Source organism: Rhea americana, unplaced genomic scaffold, assembly GCF_003343005.1.
Source record: "Rhea americana isolate MKP2758 unplaced genomic scaffold, rheAme1 scaffold_55, whole genome shotgun sequence".
Taxonomy (NCBI): domain Eukaryota; kingdom Metazoa; phylum Chordata; class Aves; order Rheiformes; family Rheidae; genus Rhea; species Rhea americana.
Window position 1 is genome coordinate 1,761,387 of NW_028186701.1, and position 12,016 is coordinate 1,773,402.

The window sequence follows — 12,016 nt, forward strand, 5'->3', positions numbered from 1 at the left end:
AAGGTGCATGGAAATTATTTATGTGAAGGATGGTGTATGTAACAAAGCTGCTGCTGCTGCTGCCCTTTGCCTAGTAGCCTTATGGAAGGGCAAGGTCCTAACCTGCAGTGTTGAACTGCAGCGATGTGTTCTCTTTGTTCACTTATGTTAGACAGGCTGGCCAGAGAAATGGCTTTAGCTATTTTGAAAATGGAGGATCCTGCTTTGAAAGCAACCTCAGCTTTCAAAAATATGACTGGTGAATATTATATTTTACAAAATTATGAGGCAGGATTTTATCAGGGAGAAGATTAATAGTACAGCCAATAGTTCTTCCAAGCTAGGGCTTTGGACAGCTGTTGGGTAATGCTTTCTGGGTGCTGGCACATAACACGGGATTCTGTGCTCCTCCGTAAGCTTTGTTGTCAAGAGTGTGCGCTGTAGCTATGTCTGTATTAAAAACCTGGGAACAGCTACAAGCTTCCAGGCCTGTATGCACATCTCAGTTGTATCATAGTTCCAGACTTGTACTCAAGACCCAGACACAAAGCAGCTTTCTGGACCCTATATTCAAAGGAAAATAAATAGTGGCATGCACCATTAAGTAACCAGTTTGGACAGTCAGAGAAGCCAGGACCCCAAGCAAGGCACCAAGGCAGAAGTGCAGACCTTAGTAGAGCTGGGATGCACCTTGTAGTAACTTTCCTAAGCATTGTCAGTGCCCTAAAAAGAGGGATGGTCAGACTGCAGCCAGAAATGCTGTATGCAGCAACAGCTCGGATCCAGCCCTGTCCCTCACTTCAGCATGAAGATGTAACTTGTGGCTCTGCCTGCAGTGCTTCAGCAGATGCAAACAAGGAGCTGAAGAGCTCAAGTAGTATTTTAGGGCAGGATCAGTGGTTTCCATGGGCTAGCTTTCCGCTCATTATACTACGTTATTTTTAATGCAAATTGTAATGTTCCTCCCAACTGCTGGCCTATTTTCCTAACAACTGAAATGTGGTTCTCTCTAGAAGCCCTGTCACTGAGTGGCGCTGCTGGGAATAAAGACATGAACAACAGGAAGGCCCTTAGCACTACCAGGTTAAGTATCCAGGCTTGTTCTTTCATTCTTGTTTTTTTTCCCCCCAGTATCTGATCTTAAAACCAGTATAAGAAAACGCATGTGTAATACAAAAGGGTAGCTTCTTATAGCTTGTAATAAGAGGCCAAATTCTGTCTGCTCTGTGCTATGGGAAAAGTACTCCAAGTGCAGCTTTGTTAAAAACCAGAGAAAGATGTTTGCAGAAATACTGCTTGCTGTACTATTTACGCAATCTAGGTCTGTCTAATCATGCTAAGAATCATCATCCCTGAAAACAGACTAATGTACTTTCTAATATTGCCAATATTGCATAGTTGTTACATTCTTTCCCAATGAGCACTGGGACCTTAAGCGTGATGATATGAAACCTTTAATCATTAATGCAAACAAGCAATTTGTCTATGATCTTAGTTTGACAATCCATAAAATAGTGTTTCTCAAATGACAAATTAGCAACTTGGTTACAAAGAACAAATATTAAACAACACAACAGTTGTATGCACAAAGCTACCACGTTGTTTTTAAATCAGGAAAAAAATTTATTTATAAAAACGTCTCATTTAATTTACTGTCAAGTCTCTAGCTGAATACAATGATTTAGAACACTAACAGCCCATGCTTTTATACAGATTAGCCAAAGCATGAACATCAATGAAAATTAACCCCAGAAAATAACTTTTCTTTGCTTTATGTTATGAGCCACAACAGTGTTAAAACTGTAACAGTAATGAAAGCAACACAAGAGTTAGGAAGCACAGTTGCTTAAAGAGTAAAAGAAGATTTTCTTTTGATGTCTCAGAATAATAAGAAAGTTAGAAATGGCAGAAACTCCTCTGTAGATTAGTCCATAGAAAGCATTGTCTCATGGGGCTTTGGAAAAGTCCTGTCTGGTGGCTAATGCACTAGGGCATGATGAGATACATTACAGAGCCCCCAGGCCAGTAACTTCTGAAGACAGCCTAAAATGTAGGAACAAAAATGAGGAAAAGAAAAGAAAAAAAGGCAAAAAAAGAAAAAAAAAGAAAAAAAATCTTCTCACTATTAAAAAAATAACACTTGAGTACAACCAGCATAGAACAGCATTTCAATGCAGGCAAGTTTTCTCACACAGAGTTGTATTTTTTTTGCTTTTTTTAAATGTCAGTTATTAAAACAGTTACAATAGTCCAGAACAAGTTTACAGCAGTTTTCTAGAGCTGTTAAATAGCTGAGGTACCTTGACATTATTTCCAGTTTTTCCTTCATTATATACAAACAAAAACAAAACAAAACAAAACCAAAAAAAAAAAAACAACAAAAACAACCAAAATCCTCATTTGGATAAGTGCAAACTGTAACAATGGCAGTTCTACAAATGGTTACAGCGACAAAACTTAGTGCAAAGGTACTAAGGTGAAGAAAAGCCCACAGAATACAGAAATGACACAGAATACTGAAATAGAACTTAGCCCTATACAATGATAATAACACACTTTTTGAAATACCATGTTTTAAAAAGTATTGCATTTGCATTGTGTTTTTTAGTTTATATTAAAATGTACTGGATACAGTTCAATTGTTAAAGCTTTGTGTCCAAGGAGTGCAAAGTGGATGAACATGACGGGCTAATGGGATTCTGGATTTGGAAGTGGTGAAGAAAACAATATTGCATTACTGCATTATGCAACAGAAATTAAAAAGAAGGTGGATGGACAAACAGAAAATGCAGTTAAAAACTAGTTCCAACAGCTAGCAACCAGCCATTACATCACCCGGCTCGCTTCGATTTGGCTGCAATTAGACAGTCTGTTCTTAGTTAATCTTAACGTAATTAAGGCCTTRTGAAGGGATGTGATCTATTAAAGCAGCGCCCTTTGAAAGGCAGCTGAACCGTGCAAGATAGTATTTTATTTGTAATTATGATATACAATCCAAATGCATAATTTGCAGTGAGTTACTTAAATTGGAATGTATTTTGTACAGAAACCCAAGGTGGGGGGGAACCAGCCAGTTCATTTTTGGCTAAGCAAGGCATATGCGCCCATTAAAGCCATGGGGATTTCTTCCGGTGACTCCAGTAGGAGACTTCAGAGGGTTTGCGTTTGGGCTGTATGCTATGTCACTGGCAGGGTACTTTGAACCTAAAAAAGGGATAGGAGGCGTAGGAAGTAGTAGAATCGTGACTAACTGCAGCTTCGATTTGTGTCTCTTATTAAGTAAGTAGTTACACAAAMAAGTATTTTGTCAGGAATCTGAGAGTAAAATGTCTGCATGCGAAAAGGAGCCTGCTCTCCCTCTCCGCCATGACCCTCTTAAAAATTACATTTTCCTGAATCACAGAAAATTGCTGCATCCTTGAAAAATACAGTAGAAAGGCACAGGTGCCTGATTCTTTTTTTCTTGTTGTCTTTTCTTATTKGTGTGTAAAAGTTTCTCCCAGACCAGAAAGCTTAATTTACCRGGGCCATGTATTACTCTACGGGCCTGTTCTGGCACTTGCTAACCTTCTCCATSTTCTAGCGGGTGGATGTCGGAGTGGGGAAACCGAGAGGCCTCCAGAGCAGTGGTGTGACCACGAGAGGCCACCTGGGGCCAGCATTTCAGTTCAGCCCTCGGTGGTGCCACTCAGCCTCAGAGATGGATCAGAGATTTGCAGCATCTAACAGTAGAAAAATTGTTCTGCGGTTGGCRGGATCCCTTCAAAGGGATATAAATCTACGCGTTAAGGCTGCAAGCAATAACGCACTGCCAAAGGCAGCCCCCGGTATCCCAATTTTGCCTCGGTTTTCCCTTCTCGCCGAGCCCCACCAGGGTGTCTCCTTGCTGATGGTCCTGCCCAGCTGCAGCAGGGCAGGCGGTGGCCCTGGCGGAAGGGCGTCCCCGCCGCGGCCTGCTCAGGCTGGCTCGCGGCTAGCGCCGAGCCGGCGGCACGTGACGGGGGCCGGGGTCCCGGCGGGGCGCCTGCTCGCTGTTGGAACTAGTTGCTACTTGGTGCCTGGGTGTTAGTCGTTATGGAAAGTGGAAGACAATTTGCGTTGGCAACAGTTCACACTAGCAATTTAACAGAAAATAGAAATATGCCATATTGTTTCCTCGATAGCTAGGATCTACCAGAGACTCTTGGTAGAGCTGGCCAAGCTTGCACTGTGTCTCCTCCCTTCAATATGGAGCAAACTTCTGGCGGTCAGATTTCTTAACCCCGCTCGTCGAAGGAATTTTGGCAGTGTAAGCGGACAAACTCCCCGCGGCCCCCGCGGCGGCCGCGGCATTTAGTGCCAGGAGCGGGACAGTTTTCATGCCAAGCAGACTGGAGACAGGAACGGCATAGTGGGTGGTTGGCAGAGTGGCAAGGGGGGGGGGGTACTGACGGTGACGGCGGAGGCGGCCGCCAGCACGGCCATGGAGGTGGGGGTGGAGGTGGGGGTGGCAGACTGAGAGAGGTTCATGTTGAGGTCAACAGGGGTCGTGACGGAAGCGGTCTGGGTGCTGACTTTAGCCATCTCTAAGCTGCAAACGAAGAGAGGAACAGGAACAAACAGGTTGGGAGGGTCGAGCCGGGGCGGGGGGGGGAGAGCCAACACGAGAGGGCAGGGTTAGATCGGGGGCGAGGGGGCGCACGAGTGGGGGGACGGGGGGGGAGAGAGAGAAAAAAAGGGAAAATGAGGGTCAAAGGAGGAACATGTTATGTGTTAAAGAAGAGAAATAACAAAAGGGTTTTTCATGATTCGATGGTGAAAACATTACTGCGGCTCTAGAAGTTCTTCCAAAATAAAAGCTTTTTTGGGGGGAGGGGTTGCTAGTTTATTTTACATATGAAAAAAGAAAGAAATCTAAGAAGGAATGTGAATAATGGCAAAAAGATGGAGAAAACGAAACTGAAAAGAAAACTTAAAATAATTATGAAGTTTACTCCCCAGCACTGATCTGGTGAATTAATTTTGCTTTCCAAAATTTACTGGGTTTTTGAGAGGGGGGCCGCGGAGGGGGTGGCGGTGGTGGACATCTCTGTGCTTTGCCAATGGCATCCTACACCTGGTACCCGTCGTGGCTCTGCTCGGCTGAGAGCGCGCTGAGCAATGCGCTACCATTCTCAGCTAAGGCCCAAAAAAAAAAAAAAACACACCCAAACCAAACCCCGTTCGTTTGCTTGTTTGATGAGGTTACAGGTTTTAATTGATTAATTCACTGTGAGGTCAATGTGCATTTTTCGTATAAAACAAGCCTGATGATTAGCCAGTGTGCTTGCTTAGATTTATGCTTTCCTCAGACTTTTTTTAATGACCAAAAAAACATATATATAAATGCACTCTAATTCTGCGGAAATCAGAAGAAAAAGGAAGACTGAAAAACACACCAGCTTCCACAGCAGCAGTATCCTTTCTGAACTGGCAACAGGTATTACAGTTAACAGTCAAGAACTTGGCACCTGACAGACAAGATACTACGTTAACACAGCACGAACAGTATCACACAGATCCGCAAGACACCAAGAACCCGGCAGGACCCAGCCACTTATGCCACCGACGTGGCGGGCTTTTTGGCAGATGGCGGTACCAAAGCAAACTCGGCTTATCGCGAGCAGCAGCAAACATGAATTGGGCCCATCTCTTCAGGCCTTTCYGCATTTATTTATTTATGAAAGTGCAGTGATGCCAGGGGCACGTTGTTTTTTCAAGTGAGAAAATATTTCCCTAGTTACTTGGCAGGTGTTTGGTATGGCTTGCATGCTGTTTTGCTATTTGGTAAACACCAATTTCAGTATGCATTTTGCAGGTGACTGGCTGGGAGGAATTGCAGCCTAGTACATAACTAGGACTGCGGGTTAGAAAATCATCATTGAAAAACCAATCAATCATCATCAGTTATAAACATACTAACTCCAAGTTTGTTTTTCAATACAAGGATTATTAGCAGGTTGCTGGGCTTTTTCCTAAGGTGAGCTAAGAGAGCATCACCCTGCAAGAGTGTCTCCTTCCCATAGGAAAGCAGCAACAGAAGTGAGCCCCAGTGACCGCCTGTCCACGCCGAGGACCTGGTGACAGCCTGCGAACYGCTTATTGAGCCACAGCAGCCTGGGAGAAACTGCCCAGCTGARGATTTCTGCTGCACCACTTGCGTAGCTCATGTAAGCATTACTATGGGGCAAAACCATGCAGGGTATACAGGGTCATGGAGCAATCCTGACCATCACGGTTGCATGATTGCACAAGGAGCGCAAGGGGTGTCATCCTCCTCAGGGCTTGCAAGAACCTTCCCCCCCCCCACTTATTGTCGAGTTCTACACAGTTTTGAGAGAAACAGCCCCCGGTCTACTCATGGACAGAGAAGGGTCACAACCAGATGCCTTGCTCCCGTCGTACAGCGGCAGACAAACAAGCACTGAGCTAGGGCATGCGAACACTGGGCTAAAGCATCCCCAGAACACTGGTAACTCCTGCTATCCTAAGTYTGAAGGGTGCCCAAAGCTGGTGTGAGCTGTGGTGAGAGGGAGTGGAGGAGATGGGAGGCCCTCGAGCATGGGGCTCCTCTACACCCCCAGAAGGGAGTGAGCTCTTGRAGCATTAACCTCTCAGCTTCTCTGGCCAGGAAGCTGGAAGATGAGTCGTCTCTGATAGGTGGGAGGGGAGYAGGTCGAATTCATGAAATGCAGACCCATTTCTAGGACATAAAACTTTGGTTTGTCTACCCTCAGTTCTGTGGTGTTTATCTGTCTCTGCAGTGGAGCTTCTCTTTTTACTACCCTCAGTATCAGAGTTGTTCTTTGTAGAGAGAACAGCATCCTTGTATGGCTAGAACTGCTACTGCCAATCCTAAACAGTGTCATTTACATTAGGAATACTTATTTCTATTGCTGAAACGTTGAAGCCAACTCCAGTATATATCCTCCACTTGAGAAGTAGGAGTTACATGGTGATGATACCTCAGTAGCTTTTGTAAAACTGTTTATACAGTTGGATTTTTATATATATATATAATTCAATTTTATTTTAGGAGGAAGATATGTAGAAAGCTGATGTGGAACTCAGTGTTTCAGTGACTCCAAMTTTTCCTAATTAACTCACATTAAAAAAAAAAAATCTCTACTGGTAACTCCTGGAATTTGAGCCTCAGCACTGAGCTCTGGTTCCTGCACCAACAGGGAAGAAGAAGATTCTACAGGGTAAATACTGGCATTGGTAGCAGCCACTCAAACTCCCAAATCATTGCTTCATGCAAAAAACCTGAATATAAAAGCTGATGAGGCATTCTTCATATAGAATTTAATGATGACAATTTTACACTGTTATTTTGAAGAACTGCACTTTATATACACGGAAGGCCACATCCTGCATTATTTGGAATCAGTGAAGGATTAAAGGAGTGTGCCTTTAACAGTTCGATTAATTTTGTGAATGACTCATCAAAATGGAAGCAAAAACTATCTTCAGAAAACTGCTCTTCAACAACAACAAAGTGCTGCTGACTAGAATTCATTTATAATCCAAAATCAAGTATTATACAGGAAACCTAAACTGTTATTCATCCTTGATAAGATTTAGAAGTTGTAATTGGATAATGAGAGTCCAGTTACGACAGCAGAGACCAGTYAAGCGGCAGAAGATTTTACAGGCAAAAAGACATTTCTACTGCAAGTAAGCTGGGACACATTCTACTACTACAGAGGTCGACATCTGGATAATCAATACAGAATCAAAACAGTATTTTAGAAAGTTTTAAATCTCTGTCTTGATATTTTATCAATGTATTTATATAGCTATAATTTAGAGAATGTATTCTTATGTACATATTCAACACCGAATTGCAATAAAATATTTAAAATAACGCGATAACTTATTATCTAGATGGCAACTCTGTTTAGAAAACAGTTTGAAGATATACACAGATTGTTTGAAGAATACAGTGGGTAGTCTTTTAAATCCCATGCTGCTGTGAGACACTGATACATGCAGAAATACTGGCCCTGGATACTGAATCTAYGAGAATGACAGAGCTCATGGGAGAGCGAGAGAAAGGAAAAGTCCACCCTACCCTGAGTCTTTATATGGCTTTTTTTCCCCCTAACATTACAGAATGTAAGTTAGTAAGTCTAGGTGTACTCAGCTTTTCCCTGAAACTGTTAATTTCATGCCAACATATTAAAGAGATTGCAGGACCTGCACCAGTTCAGACACTGAAACTGGGTCCCAGCACACATAGGTAGTGGCAGTGCAGCTCTCCCTCTCAAAACCCTGTTTGAGCACCTGAACCACAGCTATCACAGACCTCTTGCATGAACGTTATTCGGTTCTTCACCTGGTGCCGCTGCAAACGAGCGCTGCTGCTGTGGGGGCACCTACCGGGACAGAAGTTCTCTTGGGAAAAGAGAACTTTCGCAACAACGTAACTTTTTAAAAATGAAAAGGCCACCTTAATATCCTATATTACCTTAGAGCTTAATTTATTATACATTGCTTTAAGAGTCTTCATTTACAAATGAAGTCACTTTGTCTAAATACAGTTTCAACATATGGTACATAATAATATATGATGGTTTATTGTAGATGATGGTAACAAATGACTTCTAGCTAGAAATTCAACAAGAAGAAAATAAATAGTTTGTTTCTGGTTTCACAGGGTATAGATAGATAGAGTATCCACGGCATATGATTGCTGAGAAGTTTTCTTCTTTGCAAAAGTATGTTAAAAGAAAGACCTCATTTATCCCATTCCATCAAAAGATTTGTTAAACAGTAATAAACAGAATTGTGAGAGTTCACAGGCTTTTCTAAGTGAGTCAAAGAGGTTTGTTCACTAGAGTTTCTGTCTCTGGTGAGCAGCTCACTGCAACTCCATTTATAAGTGCATTATTTTATTTGCATGCTTTAGCTGTCTTGAAGATCTTAAATTGTTATCTTCTGAGATCCAGATGCATGCCATATGGTGTTTATGCAACTAAAAGTGAAGGGGTCTATTCTCGTCTCGATGTGTGGGGAATCCCTGAACACCAAGAGAAGAACATATCCTTAAGGGTTAAAGGAGGGAACACATTTTTATTTGATTACAGGGCTTAAGGAAGTGACTTACATTTGCTATAAAGAATATAAATCAAAAGAGCTGTAGGTTGTTTTAGGGTTTTGTCAATGGCTTGTCTAAGGCTGATGCCACCCCTAAATATATCTTCCCCTAGGAAACTACTTTCAATTGAAAAATAATATTTTGTTTGTCATAACGTACATAATATACGTAATTACACAAACATCCTTTTCTTTATTATGATGTCTACAGTGGCTTCTACTGGTATGCTACATAAGTGAGGTGGAGAGGTGATCGGACCATAGAAGTCTGTAGACCTGGTATGACTACAATCCACCGCATAAATCACATATAATATCTACTACCTTAACAGCAAGTATAGTTAAACACAAAGCTTGGTTTCTCTCATGGTATTTTGAAAAAAAAGTTGTAGAATATATAGATATTTCCCCCTCCCACAAATGGTATACTCCTCAGTATACCATTTACAAATAGATTTATGATACAGCACTATATCCATTGCGCTTCCTTTCAAGATAATTGCAAATAAAAGTGATATCAGTTTTAATACATTTTTAAATATGCATATCAAAATTGATAGAGACTGAAGCTGTCTCAATGGCTTAACCAAGCAGCCAGTGTTTTCATAAATGCTGGTGGTGAAAAATGGGGAAGCAGATAGTCTTCCCCTGTCTCATTAAGGCATGCTTTTTACAAATTTGTGGTACTGTCTCTGAAATAATAAATCCTGTGTCTCTTTAGCAACCAAATGTCAATTTAATATCAACTCTGAGTGGCAATTTCCAGCTAGTAAATTAAATCTGTTCTGCAACCTGTTTCACAGTATTTGCCATTTAGGACAGCAAAATTGTTCTGTGAAAAGTATTAGCTTCTAAAGAATTTATGATTGTCATTTAATTTATATCTGCCCTGTAGTTTAGATGAATACAAATGTGAGTATTCGGAATATTTTTGAGCTCTGGTAATTCAAAATGTACCTAGAAGTGCACCAGATTAAGCTGCTTTCCATATAAACCAATAATAACCACAGTCTATTAACACAAGCTTTAAAAATAGCTAGGAATTGAATAAAATTGTGCAAAACGGACACTGCAAAGCAACTTTCTGGATCTATCCAGGACAGACATTTGCTGGAGAGCAGACAGAGCAATCTCGCAGAAGCGTATCACTTATAGAGCAAACTTACCTTGCATTAATGAGGTACTGTGCTAAGCTGATATTTGCAGGGGATCCTGTGATTGTAACTTGTCGTTCTGCAGAGCCTTCTGTGGCATTAGCAATCTTGATCTGCGCTCCTGACATCTGCCTGATTTCATTTATCTTACTGCCTTGTCTGCCAATAATGCAGCCTATTAACTGGAGTGGGACAAAGACTGAGATTAGTGCCACAGACACAGGCAAAAACCATTTAACTGAAATTTGTAGTATTGATAAAAAAAACAAAAAAAAAAAACAAAAAAAAAACATGGTTTAAAAAAGAGAGACTCTCAATAGCAAAACAAAAGATTTTTGCTGTGCTGTTTGGTAGGAATAACTAGCAGGGTCCATATCGGCTGAATGTTCATACTTGTGTAAGTCAAGTCTTGTTCCTCACAGGGCTAGGTATCAACTCAGCATCACAGATTATTCCGCTATCTTCTACAACAGAAAACAGCATTTTGCTGTAGTGCTGAGGAACACAAGTACTGCCAAGAGCAGTAGCTAGAAGCCAGACAATACCAAGCTCTACCAATGCTGAGCTACACCAGTCTAGCATATGGCTGCTAGTCCCCAACCTTCCTTGGCAAACTTGGTCCTTACTTGGCCAGATATTACACTATTAAAATCAGTGGGATTTACAGCCATGTAACTGAAGGCAGAATTAGACAAAGAGAAAGACTGAAATTTGCTCCCAGAGTAAAACTGCTTTATTTTACAGAAGGTTAACAAAGCCTACATTTTGTGAATAAAATTGAGCCTGTGTGTGCATCCCTCAGCCCCATAAAATTGCACTGCTGTTACCGTTGTCACTAAACAGTCTTTTAAAGATTGCTTAAATGCCCCTGGTGGAGTTATAAGCATTTGGAATTTGAATGCAACATTTTGAAGTATTTTAACACTATACATAAGGACTGCAGCTGCAGGGTAGTGATAGGGGAGTGTGATAGTTGCTCCTCCAGCAGCCAACAGTGCATGAGCACCAAGCCAGCAGCTGAGGTTGAGATGTCACAGATTCTTTAATGGTGAGGAGGAGGCCAGCCTTGTGTTTTGTGGTAAGGTGGCTGGACGCTACCAAACCCAGCAATGCCCAGAACCAGTAGAAGACAAAAATTTTGCTATACTGGAATGCCAACACTGGACCCTAGTTGCCAGAAAAAAGTGCAAAGATGCTGCGATTTCCTTGCCCTCTCACCCTCTCTACTGCTTCTGCTCCTGACATATTACTTTTTCTGTTACTGTAGTACTTAGTGCCTCCAGCCAGAAAGTGATTCCCATTGCCCATGACACTGTCCAGACATTTTATCAAATGAAAAAGAATAAAAGATTATGTCTACACTATGTTCAGTGACAGACAAGATGCCAGAATAGAGAGCCTGGTAATCAAAATAGATATAAAGTACTAGAAGCTTATACATGAGAGAAAAATGGATTTAAAAAAAAAAGAAAACACACAGATTTTCCCATTCTGTTTAAATATGAGGCCTCTTTTAACTCCTTAACCTTATCCTGAAGACTTGCGTTAGTATATAACTGCCAGGTGCCAATGAAGAGGCCTTTAAGCACTTTGGTGAGSTCCTTGTGATGAGGACAGCGAACTTGCTGATGCTGACACTTCCTAGGGATGTGACTGTGCAGGAGCTAAGTCTTGTGGATTAGCTAGGAAAAAAGCAGTTCCCATGGCAGCTCAGCAACTCTGCTCAGCAGCTACCTGCTTTCTTAGTAACCTGGTGAAACTGGGAG

The 12,016-nt window shown here is 41.7% G+C and overlaps 1 protein-coding gene and 1 long non-coding RNA gene across 2 annotated transcripts in view; one reads left to right on the forward strand and one right to left on the reverse strand.

Annotated features, from left to right (window-relative positions):
• Positions 1 to 1,578: 1,578 nt before the first annotated feature.
• LOC146587986 (poly(rC)-binding protein 3-like) overlaps positions 1,579 to 12,016 on the reverse strand; it is a 101,259-nt gene continuing 90,821 nt past the window's right edge. Inside the window, 3 exon segments of the mRNA XM_085318742.1 lie at positions 1,579 to 4,386; positions 4,389 to 4,549; positions 10,263 to 10,432. Coding sequence (XP_085174868.1) covers positions 4,202 to 4,386; positions 4,389 to 4,549; positions 10,263 to 10,432 — 516 coding nt within the window. The 3' untranslated portion in view covers positions 1,579 to 4,201.
• Positions 6,098 to 7,872, forward strand: LOC146587987 (uncharacterized). The gene is made up of 2 exons (XR_014897535.1): positions 6,098 to 6,167; positions 7,034 to 7,872. It is a non-coding gene; the product is annotated as an uncharacterized LOC146587987 (long non-coding RNA).